The 22,573-nt window shown below is 43.6% G+C and overlaps 1 protein-coding gene and 1 long non-coding RNA gene across 6 annotated transcripts in view; both read left to right on the forward strand.

Annotated features, from left to right (window-relative positions):
- The first annotated feature begins 2,574 nt into the window (after positions 1–2,574).
- Positions 2,575–6,063, forward strand: LOC143694036 (uncharacterized). The gene is made up of 3 exons (XR_013182212.1): positions 2,575–2,754; positions 5,777–5,854; positions 5,990–6,063. It is a non-coding gene; the product is annotated as an uncharacterized LOC143694036 (long non-coding RNA).
- A 12,957-nt stretch (positions 6,064–19,020) lies between these two features.
- Positions 19,021–22,573, forward strand: part of KIAA1549 (KIAA1549 ortholog) — a 143,003-nt gene continuing 139,450 nt past the window's right edge. For 4 of the 5 annotated variants that reach the window (XM_077178280.1, XM_077178281.1, XM_077178282.1 and 1 more), the window contains exon 1: positions 19,022–19,597. In XM_077178280.1, the coding sequence (XP_077034395.1) occupies positions 19,486–19,597 (112 nt within the window). In that variant the 5' untranslated portion in view covers positions 19,022–19,485. Of the gene's footprint in view, positions 19,598–22,573 lie in introns of all 5 variants that reach the window. The other variant, XM_077178283.1, reaches the window with a different exon arrangement.

Genomic DNA, 22,573 nt, shown 5'->3' on the forward strand with positions numbered 1-22,573 from the left:
CCTATGGAGCGGGGTGTGCACACAGCAGTTCATGGGAGTGCTGGAACGAAGTGTTTTTCTCCCGGCTGCGAACAGCGGAACCCCCGGGCACGGCCTCTCAGGGCAGCGGCCGCCGGCGAGCACCGGGCCCTGACGAGGCGGAGGGACCCGCCGGCCGCCAGAGGGCGCCCGCACCTTCGCTCGGCTCGGCTCGGCTCGGCTCGGCTCGGCTCGGCTCGGCTCGGCTCGGCTCGGCTCGGCTCGGCTCGGCTCGGCTCGGCTCGGCTCGGCTCGGCTCGGCTCGGGTGAGTGGGTGTAAGGCACACGCTGTCGGTAACAAGAAGTGAAGGGATTAAACAAACCCTGCCTTGTTCCTTAGCTGTAATTAAGGGGCACTGGAAAGTCAGTCTTGGCCAGCATGCTGTGCTGGGTGCTGTGCATCCGTATGGCACAAAGTAGTTTGGTGCTGGGTAACACTTCAAGAGCTGAGCACGGTGGGAATGGAAATAGTCATGGATACAGGGGTGAAAGAAAGCTAAATTGAGATTAAGACACCTTAATAAGTAAAGAAGAAAACCCAAAGTGATGCAAGGTCACTCACCACCTCCCACCAGCCAGGCAAATCTCAGACAGTTCCTGGGCAACCTCCTTGGAATCGCCCCCTTCTCCACAGTTTTTATTGCTGAATGTGATGTTCTGTGGTATGGAATATCTTTTGGTCAGTTGTCCTATCCCAGCCTCTTGCCCACCCCCAGCCTTCTTGCTGAGGGTGCAGAGGGAAAAACAGGGAAAAAAGGCCTTGACCCAGTGCAAGCAATGTCCAGTAATAGCTAAAACACTTCCATGTTAGCACTGTTTTGGACACAAATCCAAAACACGGAATTATACGGGCTGCTGTGAAGAAAATCAACTCCATCCCAGCCAAACTCTGTAGAGCAGGGCAACATTGTGGAAGACATTATAATCCAGGGGCCTTGAAACAGAACTAGCAAAAAGGATTCAGAGAACATACAATCACAAAAAAAAACACTTACAGATTTCAGTCAAAAAAATAGATGATACTAGAGGGAAAGCAAAAGCGAACAGAATATTCGTTCAACACTCAAGTAAGGATATCACTGGTGCTTTTCTCTAGAAAGAGTCAAACACACACCTTTGATCACAGGGCTTGCTTTTGATCACAGGCAACAGCCCTGTGCCTGCACAGAGGATATATAGTACCTTAGCTGGGTATCAAATATTAAAAGTTCTGACACATCTAGTGCTGGAACCATTGATTGTGATGTTCACAGCAAAATGATGGAACTGCCTGAATGCAAATTCTGGATGGCAAAAGGTCACAAGGTTCCCTTCATCCATTCCTGTTGCCCTTCCTTTAAATTGGAATGGGAGTCCCTGGCTTCTTAAATCCATTGCTCCTAAGATGCTTTTGGCTACAGTAAGGAAGATGAAGAACACAACTTCTGATGAAGGTGAGGAGCTCTTTGGATTGCTGGGGTCTTTTCACAACTTTTCCCAATTCCCCGGTATATTTCACTGCAAAGGCAGCATCCTGATTTCAGCCCCAAGAGAAAAAAAAAAACAAAAACCAAAACTAGAGAGTAGAGAAGTGTGTCTGTTTTGGATTTTTCTCATTACCACTTCCAAAATTTTCAAAGGAGACCAGGCTTTCACCAAGAAATCCTCTAAGGTTTTGATCAATGTGAAAACACTCAAGAAGCCAATGATCTGCTTTGCAGAAAAAGTGTATCTTATAAGGAGTCTCTGAGAAGCAAACTGCTCTCAGTTTCCACCTTATGTTGAATGAAAATTTGGGAAAAATTTTTCATAACTGTGTATGACCTTACAGTGAAGGTTACAGAGAAACCTGTAACAAGGTGAAGGTTACAGAGAAAGGATCTGGGGTTTAAAAGAGATTTTTAATAAGGTACATGTCTCCTTGCCCTCTAACTCTATGCAGACAGTGCCACAGGTCAATGCACACACTTACTATAAAGCTGAATTTTCTGTGACTTCCTTCTCTCCCACTTTTCTTTTTTCTTCTTTTATTTATTTTCTCCCATCATTGTGATTTTTCTCCTTGTGATAAGCAGAGTTATCAATGGTCTGAGCTGGTCTGTGCTGAGCTCTCTGTAATTGAGCCATCTCACTTCCTTGCCCAGGGCACTGTATTTACTCTCTGAACTGTGAAGCAGTTGCTCTTTAGTTTATTATGGCCTTTGTCTCCATTTATTAATAGGTTTTCTCACCAAATAGCACTTGAAGTGCTTTGCTGAATACACTAACCTCATCTGAGACCAACTCTGCTGCATCTGCCCTCTATACAGTGCAATGTGTGTTTCTCCTGTGCCTCTTGTGGTCTGAAATATGCACTTTGTACAGGCTCATATGGCAGGTTACCTGGATGGGATAGCTGCAGGATCTTGAGTCTGTTTCCTTGTGAATAAGCACTGATTTCTTTCAGGATTTGTGTGGAAAATCTATTTTAATCTTCTGGTGAATCCTGAAATCAGAGAATGTAGCTTGGTGGAAAGGAGCTCCACCAGAGGCTCTGAAGCTGTGTGCTGCATGAAAGAGGCCTGGTGAGTGGAAAGAAACCCTGTAACTCCTCTGGAAATGCAAATGCTGCTGCTGTTCTGCAGGACAGAACCGTGCTGAGTATCCCAAAAAGGAAGAGGAGTGCAAGCATCTTTTACATCTCCAGGGAAATGCAAGAATAAACTCTGATCTGATGCTAATGAAAGGACTCTAGCAGACTTTGGGATAGGCCTGCAGGTAAGGAGAAATGATATAATTTGAATCTCACTTCTGCTAACAACCAAAAGGGTTGTCACAACCAAAAGGATTGTCACAATCAAAAGGATTCTGATAACAACTAAAAGACTATGCCATCATCAATCATGGCACAACTGTTAAACCTTTATACAAAGATTAGGAGCAGTGTAAGCAGGGGCAGCAGAACCTCCCAGCTCCATCTTTCTCACTTATCCCTTTTTTTGGGTCAGTCTGGTCCCTCTTGTGACCAGGGCTGTCTCTGGATCAGAACAACACATTGTGGAGGTGCCAGGGTGGTTCTGTGGGCTTGCAGATCTCCACAGCTCTCTCTCTTGCCCCCTGCCCTGCCTCCAGGAGTGAAAGAGAACCTGCTACTCTGTGAAGGAGAGCAGGGTAGGGACAGTCAGAGAAAGGTGGGGTCAGGGCACATTAAAGACACGGAACAGAGGAAAAAAAGACTGGTGATAATTTTGCCCCAGTGAATGAGTCCAGTAATTGGAGGCTGGCTAGACTTAGTTACTGAGAAAGTAGAGGAAAGCTTGTATGGATCAGTCAAGAAAGAACTAAATGAAAGAATACAAATAATTCCACTGACAGAGTTTATGGGACCTATAAGCAAACTTTCAAACAAACCTGATTTTTGTGCTTTGATGAGACTATGCATTTGGTTGACAAAGGAAACTGCATAGTGATAAGGTATATGAAACTGTGTTGGGCACATGAGTCAGCAATACACTCACTGCCTTTTCAGCCTAAAAATGACATCAATACAGCTTGTGTGAACAGCACCAAGAGGAGGCTGAATGACACACCTCAGGATAGCCAGTGAGAAGCCCAGGAGAGGCTCATGCAGATTAGGACAATGCTGGGAGCTGTTTAATCCATTAATGTAACAATTTATTATCTAAATGCACATGAAATCACTTGGTAACAGCAGGGGTTGGCAATGAGTAGCAGGACAGAAGACAGTGATGCAGACAGTCATGCAGAGTGATCAAGCATGGTCTGACAGCAAGGGGCTACTTAGGCTTGGAAAGCTGGGAGATGTGAGTGGGAGTAGACAGGGAAGTTTTAGCACAGTGGGTGGTGTTGGTGAGTCTGAAACATTCAAGATCTGAGAGGAGATTTAGTGAAATGAGAAGCTTTTGATCCAGAGTGCATAACGGGTTTGTCTTGGATCCAGAGGCAAGATCCAGGACACAAGACCTCCATGATCAGGACCCCCTCTGACTCCCTCTCAAGCTTCCTAAGTAGCAGAGGGCCTTTTCCTCCCCAGTACATATGCAGACAGGGATGTGAAGAGGACACTGCTTCCTGCATCCCATTGCCAAGACGTCCTGTAGTGCAAACAGGAGTTGAAAAGTTTCAAGCCCATGTGGAAAAAAGAGAGCATCTTCAGGTTCTGCCTCCTGCTGCCATTTGCTTGATTAACATGCTCAGGTCTGCCACAGGGGAAGATTGTGCTGTGTCTGTGAGGAGTAGGATCACTCTCTTTTTGCAAACTGATACCTTTTTCCTTGCCTTCAACCTGGCAGGGGCAGGCAGCAGCAGGAGAGCGGTCGCCTGGGAAATATGCAGCACAACCCAGTGGGAGAAACTGTAGAGTCAAGTGACAGTAAACCTTTCTCAGGTTTACCTGTTTGTTGGGGGGATTTCTTGGGTTTTGTTTTGTTTGCTTGCTTTGTTTTGTTGTTATGGAGTTGCTTCTCTTGTATGAGAATAATGAGCTCTCCCACTTGTGTACTGCTGCCTAGGGGAGGAAGCACAGGCTTGTGAGGCAGCTGGCATGCTAAGTCATGTCATGTCCCTGCCAGCCAGGGATGGTTTTTTCCCTCCACACAGTCCCCTCCAGGGTAGTTGAATACAGCACTCACCATGTGAATAGAGAAGCCAGCAGTGCCTGCTTTGCACTGCACTGACCCAACGCACTTGGGGGCTCACAGCACTGACTGACCCAGCAGCTGATCCACAGGGCTCAAGAATATATATTTTTTTCTACAGAAAAGATGTTTATTCAGCCAAAGGAAATCAGAAGATGAAACAAAGAGAGAGCATCTGTACATAAGTCTTACCAGAAAACACATTTGTTTTAGCAGTTCTCACAGAGCATAAACACACCTGTTCAAGGTCAAGTGCCAAACCCAACTCTCTCTTAAAGACTGACATTTTCTGACTCATCTCAACACTGCTGTTCATCCATTCCCTTTGTCTAGCTGTGCTTTTCAGCAGTTCAGTGTCTTCTTTATTCTCCCAGGAGAAGGGAGAATAAAGAAGAGAAATTAAGAGAAAATTAATTTGTTCAGGAGAAATTAACACTCACCTGCCTGAAGGTATGTGGGAAGATATTCCTTAATATACTACTCTTAACAGTGCTGTGATATTTGAAAACTGTATTGGTACATTGTTGTTGTTTTCTTCCTATTTGCTTCCCTCTAACATTCTTCTGTACAGCCTGACAGAAAAATAACCAAAAAGAAAACTGAGATATTGTTGACATTCATAAAAATAACTTGTCTTCTCTATCTTTTTTTTTTTTTCTCACAGAGATCTTACTACTTCTGTTAAAAGCACCCCAAATCATTGGCAAGTGATTTCAGCAGAAAAATATTTCAGGGATTTTAGTATGGTGCATCTTTCTGGGCCACATTGTTTAAGTGCAGTGCCTTGAACAAATGGAGCCAAATGGCCAAAAAGTCCAGATTTCCCAGGCTTGTAGTGAGGATTGGCACAGCTCAGTCCTGAGGCATAAGCTGGTAGAGGTCCCAGAAGAGGCACAATGGCTCTGGACATGTGCTTGGTGTTTCCATGGTGGTGATTATATGAGAACACCCTCTGTGTAGACATGCATGGTTTGGCCATCCTCAGAATCTTCCTGGTATGGCTCATACACACACATAATTTTAAAAAACCCTCAGCCAGCTCCAAAATGAGTGTCTAGAAGAGGAAGGCCTGAAGCATCTCTCCCTCAGCATAAACAGCAATTGTTTTATTAATGTGATCTACCTTGTTTCTCTTTCCCTAGAAGTATACTCTGAGGAATATTTCATTTTCTACGTATCTGACTTTTCTTTGGTCATCTGATATTTCAAAGGTTTGCAAGGTAAGTCTGCTTGCCTTTAAGTGAGCTATTGTTAGGCTACTTATAAAAGCATGACAATTACCCTAAGTGATGAATTATCAAAAGGCAGCCCTCTTCCCCATAAGCTTTTTGTGGCTTTTCTTTCCCTTCCTGCAGTTGCTGTGTTCATCCTCCCTCTTGGGCACACTGAGGAGCAGAATACACTGGTGAAATTCCACTGAATTTGAGGGGAATACCTCAGATTACAAATTACATTGGTGAGTCACCCTTCTGTCCTTCACACAGTCACCCTGATCAGAGTTGTATTTAAAGTCATAAAATCAGTGCAACTGTCAGAAGCTATGAACTATCCAGGTGGAACACATTAGACCTTAGGGGACCACGCAGATCTGTAACTTGCCTGAAGGTACCCAAGTTTAACCTCCTGAGACTTCAAAATTTTCTCTCTGGCTGTGACTTCATCTAATTTATTCTCTAGTTGATGCAGAGTTTTTGCCTTCTATCTTCCTCCTACACAGTTTCCCATCTTTTGCATCCTCCTTTTTTTTCCTCATTATTGCTTTTGCTCTTCAGCTGCATGTTATAATAAAGTGTGCTTTTTTCCTCAAAGCATTTCTGCATGAGGTTGTAGGGAAGCTAAGGCTATGGTGAAAGAAAAGATACCACAAATGTATCAAGTGTTAATTTAAATTACACTGCTGTGTAATTTAAAAAATAATATGTCTTATGTTAGTCAAACAATAGAGCATTTGATAAGCTATCTGCAGCTGAGAGGATCATTTTCAAAGGGCTGTCCACCTGCAGCACAAAATTCAAGGATAGGAGGTAAACTTCAGACTGAACTCCCAGCCAAGGATCCTCAACAGTCTTTCCTTTTCTTTCTTTGTGGTGGAGGTCAGGATGCAAGAGCTGGAGACCAGAACATTTGACAAGATTCTTTTTATTGTAGCAAGAAACAGCAAAATGGGAAGGAGGCATAAGGACGGCGAGGGATGGAAAAGATTGATAATTGTTTCCTTGGCAACTGAAACTGTGGAGCCTCATGCAGGAATCCCTGAGAAAAATCCTAAAAGATCATAATGGTCTCTTCTGCCTTCAGACTCTGTTCCAGGCTAAGTTTACACATCCCAGTGTGGTGCTGCATGAAGGGATCGAGTTAGTGCTAAATGGAAACCAGAAGCTGCATGGTTGTAAAAAATCCTTGCGAAGAAGAGAAGCACTGTTGTCTCCCTTTCATAAAATGGGGAACGTTTTATATTGCAAAAGATGAAAAGATTGAATAACTTGGCAGGGATTATTAAAAATGTCTTTTCAACACAGAGGACAGCAACATACAAGTCTCTGCCATCTCCCACATCACTGCAATGAGAACATAACCCCCCTCAACTGAGACTGCACTGTCCAAGGAATTAACAGAAGGGCTAAGGGAGCAGGAAGCAGGTGAAGTGGTTGCTGTTTAATAAGTGCTGTTTGCCCATCATGGAGTTCAGTGCTACACAGGGCAGCACAAAAGGGTCCCAGTCCTGCAGTGTTCGGCTGCAGCAGCAGTGAATCTTCATTAGTGAGTTTAAATGTAAGAACTGGGGCATATATATGAATATTAATGAAAGAAAGATTGACTAACTTCATGCTATTAAAAGATTTCTAGTCTCAGAGAGTAGGTGGAGTCTTTTGAAAAATGTATAATTAAATACGATATGTGATACACAAGAAGCTTTAAGAATGTAGATTTTGATCTCTTCCAATTTTCTGGAAGAAGGAAATTTTCTTTAATAAGGAAGTAGGAAATGGAAAGATGCCTTCATTTGAACATGTTTCTTTTTTCTCCTCTATATCCTACATGCAGGTGTTTGTTAATGCAGAATTTCATGGCCATGCATTGTGGGGAGCCACTTGGCAGTGGGCAGCTAGTATTGATTTCTGCTCCAAAAATAGGGCATCAAATGCTTGTATATTTATAGAAGTATGGGTGCATGTATATATATATACATATATATATTAATGAGTGTTGCAAAGATGTGAAAGACAGAGGAATGTTAAATCAAAATAGTAATTAATTACCTTGCCTGTTCCAATGCAAACTTTTGTGCTAGCAATGCAGATAACAAATAAATGCTAGAAAGCTTTTATACAGTTCCATGCCTGTGAAAGGCATTCCTGAGGAGAGGCTGGTGTATTACTACACATTCACTAGAAACCAGAGATTCAGGGCAGCAGAATTTCCAGACAGTCATGTGAGAATGAAGTGCTGCAGCATCAAGGCAGCCAGTCCACTTATTTCTGTCTGTTCAAAATGTTAAATAATTGCCAAGGCCTGCATTGCTATCAGTTGCTTCTTAGAGAGGCTTAATGAGAGGAAACCAGCTTTGTGAGTGATTCCCTGTGCAAGCGAGTGGAGATGTTACACGTGTCTGTCTCATGCTCTGCAAGGAACGAGCAATTGTGGCAGCTCTAACAAAGCAGACAGAGCAAATGAAAGGATCCTGAGAGAGCCAATATATATTTTTTTATTCTTTGACATCTGTGATGGGGATGGCTGGCACATAGCACAAAATGAAATTTGTTTTCCCCAAGACATTCTTCTGGGCTAACAGTAATTTCACAAATAAAATCCCGTGTAAGTAAAATGCCAGAGTGGCCATGTTTGCAAGTTCAGTGACAAGGGACTAGTGTAGAGCATGCCAGCCAAAATAAGATGGGAGAGTCATGCCTTACTATCTATAGGATTCCATAAAGATAATTAATGACAAGGGTATCTATGTGTGTTTATCCGGGTGCATGATTATATAAGTAGTATATAAAAGGTGAAATGCAAAGGTAAAACCAGTGTGTTTGTTCTTTATTGCTCTCCTGCTTAAAAATTTTCTGTTCTTTTTTTTTCCCTTCCCTCTTTTTCTGATTATTTTTCCCCCCTTTAACAACCAAAATATGATGTCTCAAATTCCTCTTCTATGATGAAGGTCATTTGGAGACCTGAATAATGATATCAGATAAATATGTAGCTTTTATAAGGAACAGAAATTTCACTGCCTGGAAAGGCAGCTGTTCCTTTAGGGCAAAAAAAGATGGAAGATATTTAAGGCAGCAAAAATGAAAAAGGAATTTAATTTTACTATTTTGAATTATGGCTATCCAAAATATGACATCAGGGTTGAGATTAATTTCATGTAACATTATCGATGTACAAAAAAAGCCCAGGTTATCGAAACCTTCCTCTATAGACAAATGAGAGAGCCAGGCAAGGCCAGAGGCTGATATCTGCCCTATCTCATAAAGAAATGAATATTATTTCTTTCAATTCACAACAAAGGAATGGAGTTTAGAGTCTCAGTTTCAAAGAAATGTAGGTAGGTAACTTCAGTTAAAAATGATCTATTACATCTGTCCTGGTTGAATCAAGCAAGGCTTGTTCCCTCCAAAGTGGATGTAAGAATGATTTCCTCCTACCCAATAGGTCTGCAATCGACCAAAAGCAAAAGCACAGTAAAAGAGCACAAATAAGGAAATGCAGGATAGGTATTTCAGAGGAACAGGAAGAGTGGGATGTACTAGACCAGAACCAAACCCTGCAAAGCTTCAAGGAAGTACACTCTGCAGTATGGCACTATCCACATTTTTCAAGGTGCATGTTTTCTTTCCAGAAAGGCAGGTCAGCTGACTAGGTTAATTCATTAACTTGATTTGGGGAATATAGCACATTGTCCCTGGCTCTTACAAGTTTCAGCTTCTTTAGTATTTTTCTTTAAGTTCTAGTTCCTGGAGTCATATGATTTAATAAATCCTGGATTTTACTGAAAAAGAAAAAAAAAGCTCACTTTTTTTTTCATAGATTGTGGACTAAATCTCACAGATACAAACTGTAAAGGCCCCAAAAAGGAAAAAGTAAGTACTAAACCAAACCAAACCAAACTTACCAAAAGTAAGTACTAAAACACCTGTGAACCCTTAGCCAGCCTCAGGATATCTTAATACTCAGACTTGAGCGCCAAGTTGGCACTAATGGAGTGTCAACATCATCCACTGCTTGCCTTTCAAAACTGTGTTAGCTCTGTTATATATGTAAGGAAAAGAAGATGTAATTCTCTGTATGGCCTTCCTCTTTTCTTCCCCTGTATATTCATAAAGCCACACTTTGCCCCACATGTGCAGCTCAGGAGATATTTAGAGGTACAATTATGGTGCAAACACAACTGGCTCATTACCACAAAAACACAACAAACCGCTCCAGCTAAAGTATATGTATTGCAAGGCTGTGATGTTAAAATCAGATTTTCTTCAAGTGCTTTTGGTTGCAGACAATGAAAACAGCCTGCATGGCAGAAGACCACTGAAAATAACTTCTAAAGAAAGGTTACATTTTTACAATAGCAGCGTTTCATCTGAGCTTGGTTCATAATTGAAAGTGAGACAGCCAAGGGAACTAGTAGGATTAGGTTATGGGAATTCAACTGAACAATGTTTTGCATTCAGATAATTGCACGAAATTGGGCTATTAGTGTAAGTTTTGTAAATTGCAATAAACATAAAACAAAGTAAAATATTCTCTGTGTATACATTCAACTAATATGCTGAAAGAGAACCCCACTGACTTCAGACAGAGGACAGAGAACCTCCATTAACTCTTCAGAGCTGTGTCCAAATATTATTCTGTTTCACAGGTTCCTCAAATGGACCTTCAAAGGGAAACTCTTTTTATCAAACAGTAAGTAAATAAACATAAAGTAGTAGTGAACTTGTGGTTTTCACTGGCAAGAACACTACTAATATGTCCTTTATCTGACCTTAATTTAACATTGCATAAAATATTGCTGAAAAGAACGGGAGGAGGAAAGAGTTTCGTCTCAAATTGCAGCTGCTTGCTCCAGTAGCTCTCCTAACAAAACTTTGGCAGCAGCTGCAGCTCGTGCCTTTTTAACTTTTTCTGTGGCACAGGATTATTTTGTCCTCCTTTGTCTTAACTTCTTGGTGTCTCCTCTTTGTGCTGCCTTTTCCCTTGGGACTAAGCCTCGGTGTTTAGAAGGAGCATTTACAGAGTTTTGGAGGCAGCTTTGACGAGGCAGCTCCACCCCAGTAAAGTCATCACAGCAGAAAATACTGGCCCACCACTGACTCAGGCTAATTATTCTAATGCTTTAACCCCAGTCTGGGTGATGCCTGCTGCCATGGCACCTGAAAAGGAAGACTGCAATTAGTCATGCATTTATCTTTATGGAAGACTTGGCTGCTCAGGAGCATGTGCCAGCCACATGTCTCACTGCACTGCTGAGGCAAATGCCCATGTCACTGATGTCTCTCTGTGCTTCAGAGGCAATTTCACATTTGCCTATGTCTTCTCTCCCATTTTTGAAGGAAGGAAAATAATTTTAATAACTTCTGTGATGAACACAGAATATGATAATATCAAATAGCCAATTAATGCATCTGTGTCAGTAATTCAATCTTGTTCACAAGGTTTTTCAGCTTAAAATCTGTATCAGAGTACAGAAGAAAACACCAGATCAGCATCCTGTAATGAATATTAAACGTAAAAGACAGTTGAGCTTGAATAAGAGGTACCTTGGTAACACCAGAGCTTTCAGCTCATTTCTCTGTCTCTGAATTTAGCAGCAGAGTAAGCCTTTCATGGCATCTAATGTTTTTCCCTGGATTCTGCTCTGTGCACAGTCTACATGAGCCTTGAAATTCCAAAGGAAGAGGGGATTATTGCTGTTCTTAGAGGGTGATTTCCATGCTGGTTTATCCCACCGCCAGAAATTTTACCCGGAGGTTCTGACTCAGGTCTGGCTTTTTTGGATTAAATTATTTCTCTTTCAAACATTGTCTTTACCAAACTCTTCTTTTTCTCGTCGATTAAGGCTTTTCAAGTGTTTTATGCCTCTCTATTATGCCTGCCTGTCACAAGTCTGTACAATGGTCTTTTAAAGTTTACTTAGGGCACAGCTGCACTGTGACACACCATGGTGCAAATATCCCTGAGGCAAAGCTGAATGAGCCAGCTCCAAAACTGGGATTTGTACTCTGGCTGTTTAATAGAGAGAGAGAGACAAGGACCATCTTTTCTAGTTCCCTTTGCTCTGTGTCTGTTGAATTTGATACAAAGGGGTCATGGTTTGCAGGCAGGGTTTGTAAGCTCTACTTTTGGAAGAGAAAAAAGTAATGAACGTAACAAGGAGTTGCACATCACCCCGACTGCAGTGTTCAATGCTAACCAAGGTAACCAAGGGTGTTCAGTGGGGGACCCTGTTGTCAGAACAAATAATGTGAAACATGGTTTAGGAATCACAGAATTTGGGTCTCAAGTATAGTAATAGAAAGTACGTTTCTTGCTTAACAAAGATTTGGATGGTGACATTTCACTGAAAGGTGGGAAAGCAACAAGGGGAGAAAAGGTCTTTAGGGTGATATAAAGGTAGGGAAACTGTAGGAAGATGAATGTGAGCAAAGAAAAAAAGAGGAGAGAACAGAAGTATAAGTATTGTGTGACAGCTATTGAATGGGAGGGAGCGTGGGGTTGGAACTTCTAGAGGGACCAGAAACCATCAACAGTAGGAAATCAAAGTGGATTTGAGGGAAGGGAAAAGGGCTGCTAAAGCATTTCTCTTAGGAAGATCAAGCTAGCAGCAACTGTCAGCAGGTGCAAAAGCTCACTAGAGGGGAATGGCAAGGACAAGATTTTGAAAATGTTCCTTCCAGCTGTTCCTGCTAAAATCAGGCAAAGCATCTACCAGTTGCCTGATTTAGTTATTCTTACTTTCCAAAAGACACTGGTCCTTGACTCTAGTGAAACTTATTGATCTGCCCTGTTCATTATATAAATTCGGATAGCATTTGATTAATCTCTGCTATAAACTATATCTGGGCCAGACAGGAGAAAGCCTTATCATTTATATGAAGTTCAAATGGTTTCTGGAATGGGATGGGAGATGTATTCTGAATTATAAAGTGATAACTAGAAACAGATGTGGGGGAAGATTTTGCAAAGTCTGGGTATTTTTTGGATGTATTTATTGACATTGCATAAAGTGACAGGAAGGTTCATTTATTCTGTTTTGTGGGAGGAGCTTAATGGATATATGTGTAAGTGACCTTTTCAGTGAGCACTGTGTTCAAAATGGGATTACCAAGGATATTTTATAGTAAATCCACTGTACTTGAAAATTGATTTTTTTAAGTTACACAACTACAACAGAAAAGATCTAGCTTGCTCTTTTTTATGTGTGCGTCATTTCATAACACAGTAAAATAATCTAATTGCTAATATGATCAGTGCTATAGCATTATTGTTATTACAGTGTTATTTTAAACAGGGTAAGTTAGCTAAGGAGAGATGGAATTATTTACAGTTGCTCAGTGAGTAAGAATGAAGTATAGTTTGATAGAGCAAAATATATCTGTGGTGCAATAATTTCTGAATATGGTGTGTCTATGTGTTACAAAATGATAGATTATGAACAAAATAGGATAGTTAAGGGTGAGGTTGGCTGTGGGTATGAAGGAAAACTGACCAACACTTCAGACATCTACACACCTCTACTGGAGGAACACTAAGCCTGTTATTGTAACGCATTTTCTCTGGAAGAGAAATGAATTTGAGATAAAAGGCTTTGGCAGGTAGTGAAAGTGAGGGAGTCAGGGAAAGCAATCAGAGTAATCAATCTTAGGAGGAATAGTATGAAGCTGTATATCAGAGATGTGTTGCAAACCCAATGCCAGAGGTCCAGGAACTTGATTAGGTATTTGCAAGAAGATGATGAGTCTGTCAGAAAACAGAGATGCGCTCGGACAGTCTCTCTAATGTCTCAATGAAATTTGTAGTGGAAAATGTAAAAGAAAGACATTTATTAGACGACACCTTTTTCAAAATGCAAGGCTATTTCTCAGAGTTACCTCTGTATATTCATGTATTTCTCCAGCTTAGAAGCTCAGGATTGCAAACAGAGTACACATACATCTCTTGTCTTTTTACTTTTAATATGGGGAGAATCTGGTATTTGTATGAGTGTTTCTGGTGCCAGTTCCCAATATCACTTCTTACACTGTTACAACATGAGACTGTACAGGAGAGTCTTGTTAAGCTACTGGAATACAAACATTGATACTCTTAGAAGGTTTGGGTTTTTTTTTCCTTTCACTTTTTAACCTAGAAAAAATACTTTCCAGTACTTTCATGGGACTTTTCTAGAATAAAACCAATCTGTTTCAAAGTTGGCTTTTTTCTCTTGTGCCAGCAGTTGTTGCTACTGTACTTCCTCAGCTAGTTAAAAGGAGTAGGGCAGAAGTAACCCAGAGCACAGGTTTGCATCAAGCAATCTGTGACAATTCAGAAATAGAACATAAGAGCACAGTAAGACTGAGCTGTATTGTTCTCTAAATGATTTGAGTCTTTTTTATATCACATACCATGTGACTTTCCATAGCACACAGCTTTGCAGAGACTGAAAGGAAAACATTAATTTTAAAAAAAGCATTCTCTGCTCCTTAGACACAAGTGTTGGTAAGAAAACTAGATGTCTGAGAGCATTGGAATAGTCCAACAAACTGTTTGAAGGTCTTCACAAAGCCAGGCTAGAACACTGCCATCAAATATTTTTTCAATGGGTAGTTCAATAAATTGGAAACATTCACAAAAAACTATTTCTCCACAAATTTATGCAGCAGCAAAAGAGCAGGAGAAAAAAAAAAACTGTTGTTTTTTTACACAAATACTGTTCACAGAAGGAAAATATATCAGCAATAGCACTGGTCACTGAGTCGCAAACTAGAAATAACTGGAAGTTAAATTACTGGGCAGTTGTCTGGATCTGTGGGAAATAATGTTGATGATTTCTGATTCACTTCAGTGTCTCTGAACCAGGGTTCTGATGTGCAATTTTGAGAATTGTGTTTCTGGATTTGGGTATTACATTTGCCACAAAAAGCGAGTTGATTGGAAAGTGTTTCCAGGTTGGCAAGAGGGTCTAATTTCATACCTTTCTTTCCAGCAGAACCTGGATGTGAGCAGTTCCAAGAAGAGCCTTCTGAGGACGCTCTTGTTTCTATCACTGCAGTGAGGGTGCACATTTCCACAGCCGAGGATGCAGCTTCTGAATGTCCCTCTGTGTATATTCACTTGTAAGGTTCCTATCTAAAATGTTGTGGGGTTTTTTTCCCTCCTTACGCCCTTCACAAAACAAACTCTCAGTTTCCAGGTGAAGCCTGTCATCATTAATCTAATCATACTTTGCACAGCCTTTGATTTTTTTTTGCATCCTCAGCCTTGACCCAGTGATAAATCAGAGTAGCCGCCGCTGTAGTGGAAAGCTCAGTAATGTCAAAAGCTTCCTGGTGAATGTGCAATGGGAAGTCATTCAGAAGTAAGTAAATAACCCTTGCAAGTCACACTGTTAGAAAAGATTGCTTCTACTCTTCCCTTGAGCAGGATGTCTCATATCTTGCTCCATATCACCATGGATCACAGCAGGATACCACAGGAAACAATTTCTCACCTTCAAAGTCAGTTACTTCTTATGATAAACGCATTTGCAAGCTGTAGTTTAAAACTTAGTTAAAATTACAGCTGCTTTCACTCTTTGAGTTTGCAAAGTTCCACTATTTCTGGTCTGTTTTAATGTCCTAACAAAATGTGACATTATTTCAGATTTCTGTTTTAGTGGAATCTGAAGTGTCCTATAGGTCTTTGGGGATTTTGTTTTTTTTAGTTTTTTATATTTATATAATTTACTGTCCTTCTTAAGATACTCATTAGAAGCATGTAAGGTGTTTTGGGTTTGCTTTTTTTTGCTGTTCTAAAGGGAAAGGAAAAACACAGCCTCCACCACAAACCCCAGCATGTAATCTGAACAAGGGACATCTGTGTGAAGTTCTTGATGGTTATTCTGTAGCATCTTTTATCTGTGCATCTGCAATAGGTGAAAAGGAGATGAGAGAGAGGGAGAGTAGGCAGTTGGTCTTAAATCAGTGGGAGTCAGCTACCACAAAGATGCAAAGTTCATGTGCATAAATCCCACCCTGGTTCATCAAGACAAATGGGTGAAGTAAATGTCAATCAGGTTGACACAAGTGATGTGGCTTTCCAGGACGGCAAAAATTAAAGAAACTAAACAACAGTACAAAAATCCTAAAGTTAATGTAATTACTAAGAGGAGTAGGACTTACAACTGCAAATGCATTGCCCCAGTGTGGCAAAGTATGGCTCTGGTGAAAGAGGAGGCTAAACAGGACAGAGGATCATCTGAGATTAGGGAAATTCTTTCACACCTTCTGGGAAACAGCAGCCCAAACCAGAGGATGAACTGTAGCATAACAGGTAACCACCTCACAGCTCCTCTTTCAATGCCTGGTTATTGTTTAACAACAGGACTTTAATTTGGAGGTGTCTGCTGGAACGTGTGAAATTGCAAGGGAATAGAGAATATGTGATGGAATGTGACAGTTCTTAAATCGCCCCAGGAAGCGGGAAGTAACAGAAATACCAGTTTGGTCTCAAAAGACACAGAAACTGGGGAACAAGAACCCAAATACAAGACAAGGAGATTATTTTCGTGAACTGAACTCTGGGAACTGGAGCAAGAAATCGTGTTAGGTGAGACAGTGAATGAGTTAGTGGTTGCAGAGTATTTCATTATGGATGACATCTTAGAAATGCGAGAGAAGTCTCACACTTTAGTCTGGAAAGTTACCTCTGAATCTTGGTGAAACAAATTATCTACAGGCAATCTGAAATGTACTAAAGGCAGCATTAGGTGCTCTGTTACTAGAGGCACTGTTAGGACAACAGTGAAATGTGTTATCTTTAGGTGAAGATGATAGGCAGGGTCTGAAATGTGTTTTGTAATTAAGCATTTCAAGGGTCTTAACTGCCAAATCTCCCACAGAATCTGAAGGAGAGATGGATTCCTGTCCACTTACTGAGGGCTAGCTTATTAAAAGAAAAAGAAAACCACATTTTGCAAACAGAAAGAGTATGTGACTGCATGCTCCAATGCCAAACATGCATGCACACAGCTGCTTACAATGAAGTCATATTGGAATGATGTGGGATTTTTTAAGCTTTTGGTGGCTATTGTTTAGTCTGCGCTCCAGGTTTGCAGGAGAGGTTAGGGAGGACATGAGTAACTAAAAGAGATGGCAGCAATGAAGTACCTGACATGGCTTGTATCCACAAATGGTGGGTATGTAATTACAACAAAAGGCTAGAGTGCTCTTTTGAGCTGAGCTGTTTTCAGGGACTGGCAAGTCGCAAAGAAGAAAATTATGTCCTAATGGGTTCTGGTTTTAGTAAATTAAAAGGAATATCAAAGCCATTCTTCTGTCTATCAGCAATTTAATGCAACAGAAGTAATCCTCAGGCCCTGATTTTTTTATTTGCTCAGATAAAAGGGAAAAAGGGTGATGTGATGCAAGTTTTTCTGCCTCCAGTTTTCTGTTAGATATTTCAAAAACTATGGGGCGGAGGGGGATTTGTCCTACTGCGGTCTTCTTTTTGCAATGTTTAACATCTTTGCATGAGATTTTATACCTTAGATGTTTAATTTAGAGTGAAGATATATGTTGTAAACACCCATGAAATACTCTGTAAAATGTCTCTCCACTGTACAAATTGAAAAAAATTATATCTTGCTGACCAAGAATGACTTTTAGAATGAAATTATAGGTCAGTATAGTAAAGTATTGTGCTACAAGGCCTGAAATACTCATCATAGTTGATTGCTTCTGATAAAATGGCATCTGTGGACTTTTTGACCCTGAAAATGTCTAATGTAAAACTAGGGTTTGGGTTTTTTTTGAGATTTCCCACCCTCTCTTTACTTGTGGTGTCTATATTGAGCCACACCTTCAGCTGATGTGATTTCAGCTTTGCTTATTTCCATTGCCAAGGACTCACCATGCTTTATTTTCCTTTGCTGAGTGAGTGTGATGTACATCGTATGATGTACAGGTATAGCTCATTGTTTTACTTCTGTATGTCAGCAAAATGAATCCTCTCCTTCCATCCATCTCTGGGAATGAGTTGTTTCTGTTGCAATGGATGTGTTCCTGATGAACTGATACCCTGGTTAATTGTGAGTGCAGCTGAAAAATATGTGAGCCCAGCTCTAATCTGTAGTGGGATCTTTTCCCAGCTGTCCCTGGTTGGTGCTCCTTAGTGGCTGTGTGCCCTGGCAGCTAAAAGAGCCATCCATGCCCTGGGATGGATCCAGCACAGCATCTCTGGCCAGTCTGCCCTACACTGCTGGAACCTCACCTTGAGTCCTGTGTGCAGTTTTGGGTGCCACAATATAAAAAAGAATCTAAAACTATTGGAAATCATCCAAAGGAGGGCCATGAATATGGTGAAGGGCCTTAAGAGGAAACCATAGGAGCAGCTGAGGTTGCTCGGTCAGTTCAGCCTGGAGGAGACCTCATAGCGCTCCACACCTGCCTGGGGGGGAAGCAGAGTGGCAGGCACTGATTTCTCTCTGGTGACCAGTGACAGAACCCGAGGAAATGGCCTGAAGCTGCGTCAGGGAGATTTGGCCAGGATATCAGGAAAAGGTTTTTCCCCCTGAAGGTGGTTATTCAGTGGAACAGGCTTCCCAGGGAAGTGGTCACAGCACCAAGCCTGACAGAGCTGAAGAAGTGTTTGGACAACGTTCCCAAGCACATGGTGTGACTTTTGGGGCTGCCCTGTGCAGGGCTCCCCTCACAGCTCAGTGTATTTTGTGCTTCTTTAACTGCTGCACTCACGCCTGCTCCTGAGGAGAGCAGGGCTAGGACAAACCCTGCGGTGAAAGAGTCCCCTGTCCTTATGTCTGCAATCCCCTGGATGTCCTGTCACAGAGCTCCACCCTCATAGCCATGCCCGGTACCGTTCCAGCTCTCAAACTTCGTGCACCGCCTGGGGAAGAGCCCAGGCACCACTCAGCCTGCCCTGAGGGCTGATGGACGGGACTGTCGGCTTGCCAACCTCGCTGTGCCGCGGGAGAGCGCAGTCAGGGAGCAGCGGCTGCAGGGGCACCCCGGTTCGGGAGCAGACAGCGGCAGCCACCGGCCATCCCGGGGCACTTCCAGCGCCGTCCCGGGTCGCGGCGGGCGGGAGGCGCCGGGCGGAGCCGCAGCCGTCCCGCCCCTCACGGCCCTGCCCCCGCTCCCACCGCCCCGGCGGAGGAGGCGGGCCGGGCGCGCCCCCGCGCAGACGCGGACGCGGCCGGGAGCGCGCAGGTGGCGGGCGGGCCGGCTGTGCGCGCCGCCGCGCGCCGGGTTCCGCCGGGGGCAGCGCGTCGCCGGCGGGCGGGGAGCGAGCGGGTGCCGGGTCCGGGCTGCCGCCGCCTTCTCACACGTGAAGGGCCGTAGCCGTCCCGCCGAGGAGCCCCGCTGTCCCGCGGTGTGGGGGCTGCCCCTCCGCCTGCCCTCCGGGCGCCGAGCCGCACCGCTCGCCCTCCCCCGCCGCTCTTGGGAGGCGCCGCGGCGCTGCCCCCGTGAGGGCTCCCCACGGGGTGGGCGTGGGGAAGGGTGGGTGCTGCGGCGGCCTCCCGTCCGCGGGCGTCCCAGCTCCGCCGGCGGTGGATGCGCCCGGGAGGAGCCGCCGAGCCCGCCCAGCCCTTCCAGCCCCCCGCGGGGGGGACGCGGGGACCGCCGCGATGACTTGACGCCGGGCCGGGCCGTGCCGTGCCATGGAGGGGATGACACGCTTCGCGGTGGCCGCGGCGCGGTGGCGGCCGGCGCTGCCCGCCCTGCTGCCGCTGCTGCTCGCCGTGCCGGCGCTGCGGGGCTCTCCCGCCGCAGGTAAGGGAACAAAGAGGGCCCGGGGGCAGGTGTGCGGGGCCCGGGGGCCGTGCCGGGAGCGGGGCGGTGCGGGGGGCGGCAGCGCCGGTAACAATGCGGCGGTGCCGGCGGGCGGGGGCCGGCGCGGCGCGGCCGGGGAGCTCCGCCAGAAAAGGCGCGCATTGTTCGCAGGCAGACGGCGAAGGCTCCGGTGCGGGGCCGCGGCAAGCCCCAGGCTCGGGGGCTGGCACCCGACCGGCGGAGGAGAAGGGGAGAAGCCGTGGGGGGACAAAGGGGACAGCCGGCGTTTCGAGCTTGGAGGGTGTCCTGTGCCGGGCAGTGGTCACCGCGCGTTGTGGCCTCAGCGCCCGGGGCGGCTGGAGGTGCCCCGTGTCGGGCTGCGGTGGCACCTGCGGGGTACATGCAGGGCAGCCTGGCTCTCCTCCAGCTTTCGAGTAAGGAGGCATTCGGAACCTCTCGAAACGCCCAATACGACTTTCCAAGCACAGCCGTGGCATGACTTGTGCGTGGAGAGAACGGTTCGGGCTCCAGAGGGTGGTGTATTCAGTAGGTGTTTCGGAAAAATCATGAATCAGTGACCCCTTTTTTTTTTTCTCTCGTCTTTTCTCTTGTGGCTCTAGGTATTCAAAATTAGTCTGTAGTTAAGCAGGCAGTTTAATCACAAAGATGTCTCATTTGGTTCTGGTCCCATAGCACTTCTTGGTTCATCTTTAATACTTAAAAAAAATATTAATAATTATCATTTCATGGAAAGGTACAGTTTTGCTGTGATTAGATTTTCATTTTAGTAGATAACAGGTATAAAGTAATACATTTTACTCAACATCAGAAAGTTGTTGATAAGTGGCAATAAGTGATAAGAGCCTGCAGTAACCTGTGTCATGAAGCAGACCAATTAGTGTTGACTCTTTTGTTCAAACACAGGAATTGTGGTGATTATTGTTGGGTGTTTAAGAACCCTTGGTGTTATAAAACATGCTTATCTCTTTATAATAATCCTTTATTCCACTTCAGAAAGTAGTTCATGATTTGGAGGTGACTAGTTAGCTTTTCAGAGAAGTTACACTCTCCTCCAGCTCCCGTCCTAGCCTACGAGAGATGTTCCAGGCTACATGAAAATTGATATTTCAGTGTAAACTTCAGTGATTTTTCTTAAATAAAACAGGCTTTGCATACAAATAGAAGGCAAAGCACTAGGTTTGTAAGTTGGAAATTTACCTGTGGTGTTTTTTGCCTCTGAGAATGGCTGGGTTTCTTCTGTATTTTCATAGTAAGTCATTGAAGGCTCTTGTTTGTTTCTCTGGTATATAGTAGCTTTTAATGAAACGTGGCTGTGAATTTCTGTAAACATTTGTGTGATTCTTGTACATTCTTGTATAACTTAGAAACAGCAGTAGAAAAATTATGTAACTCAGCCAGTGTTTGAGCTGCTGGAAGAGAGTACTTAGAGACAACAGATCTTGCCCAAAGCGCTGCTTTCCTGCTCAGTCCAGGGCAGGAGCCTTTAAGCTGTTTTGATTTGAGAGTCCTCTATGTTTTCAATTTCCACTGGGCATGTGAATCATGTGCAATGAACTTGAGGATGCTGTGAGTAAACTTGCTCTTCAGAGGATGCTTTTTTTATTGGCATCTCATAAATGGCCCATTGGTTGCAGAGATTTAAAGTCTGTAAGTTGAAGAGAGCAAGGATATTTTGTTCCTTTTTCTTAAGGTGAAATGCTTTATTTAAAAGCATGGCAGAAGTCTGATTTCTCTTTCTGGGGCCCATAAGGTTTAGAAAACACCATCTTTATCATAATCTTGTCTTCAGTGTTGAATGTTTTGATGGGGTAATGGATGTTGTGAAACAGAAAAGCTGCATACTGATCAAATGCCCTAGGTTTGGGCAGCATTCACTTAACTGATCAACAGATTTACAATTCCTGTAAATCTCTCTAGGGTGCAGTTCATTTGCCTTTCAGTGCCATATGGTCTTGACCAGTCTAGGGACAGCAAGAGCAAACTCCTACAGCTCTGAGTTACACAGAAGGAACATACAGTAAGAGTGGAATGGCCACTTACTGCAGTTGAAATAGCAAGGACAATACTTAAGAAAATTTAGTAGTTAAACAACTTGGGTTTTGGAATGCTTGATCCAGCTCCCACAAAAGTCACATGTTGCTGAATCAGGGCTTCAGCTTCTCCAGTTAAGCAGATGCTGTACTCTTAGTATGTGGTTGGGCACCAGTGTGCTGAAGGTAGGTTTGCCTCTGAGCACCTCAGCGAAACAGGGCCTTGGCCAGGCTATTTGAATTTCTTGCTGCTCAGCACAGGCTGTGTTTTTGCTTTTGTTCCATTGCACAATCTGCACAACTCCCGCACTGACAATCAGGAGGATTTATCTTGTCTCGCCGTGCTGTTTTCATGGGAGGGAGGAGAACTCTGTGGTGTGGACTCTGAAAAGACTGCAGTGAGTCTCCTCAGAGACTCGGGGACCAAGGGCAAGTTGTGGAGGTCAAGCAGGGAATCAGATGTAGCTGTCTTATGGGAGAGTTGCAGGATATTGTTTATTCAACTTAATTGCATTAGTCTGTTGCAAACACTTGAGTTGGCATCACATCTCTTGTGGCCAGTTGAGCTTGTCAAGCTTGCTTCCAGTTCATTTTCACAGAAGACCCATATGGTTGGAGGATTCTCTTTATGACTGCTTTCTATGCTGTGCTAGCTTTATTTATGTCAGCCTCGTGTCTACAAGCTACACTTGTAGTCCTGCCAGAGGAAATGTGTTTTTTGTTTGCATGTTCTTTCAAGAAGTAAGAATGCTAAACAAGCTAGTGGACAGTGCAGCTTTTTGTTCAGTGGTCTGTTTTGTGAGTGCTTTTTGTGAAGCAAAGTCTTTGACTTCTCAGGCAGGGCTGGGACTTGAAATACAGCATGACTTTAGCAAAGCAGGCTTTGACCTACCTTGGGTGATAGATTTCAGGAACTGGGCACACT

Source organism: Agelaius phoeniceus, chromosome 5 (genome assembly GCF_051311805.1).
Source record: "Agelaius phoeniceus isolate bAgePho1 chromosome 5, bAgePho1.hap1, whole genome shotgun sequence".
Taxonomy (NCBI): Eukaryota; Metazoa; Chordata; class Aves; order Passeriformes; family Icteridae; genus Agelaius; species Agelaius phoeniceus.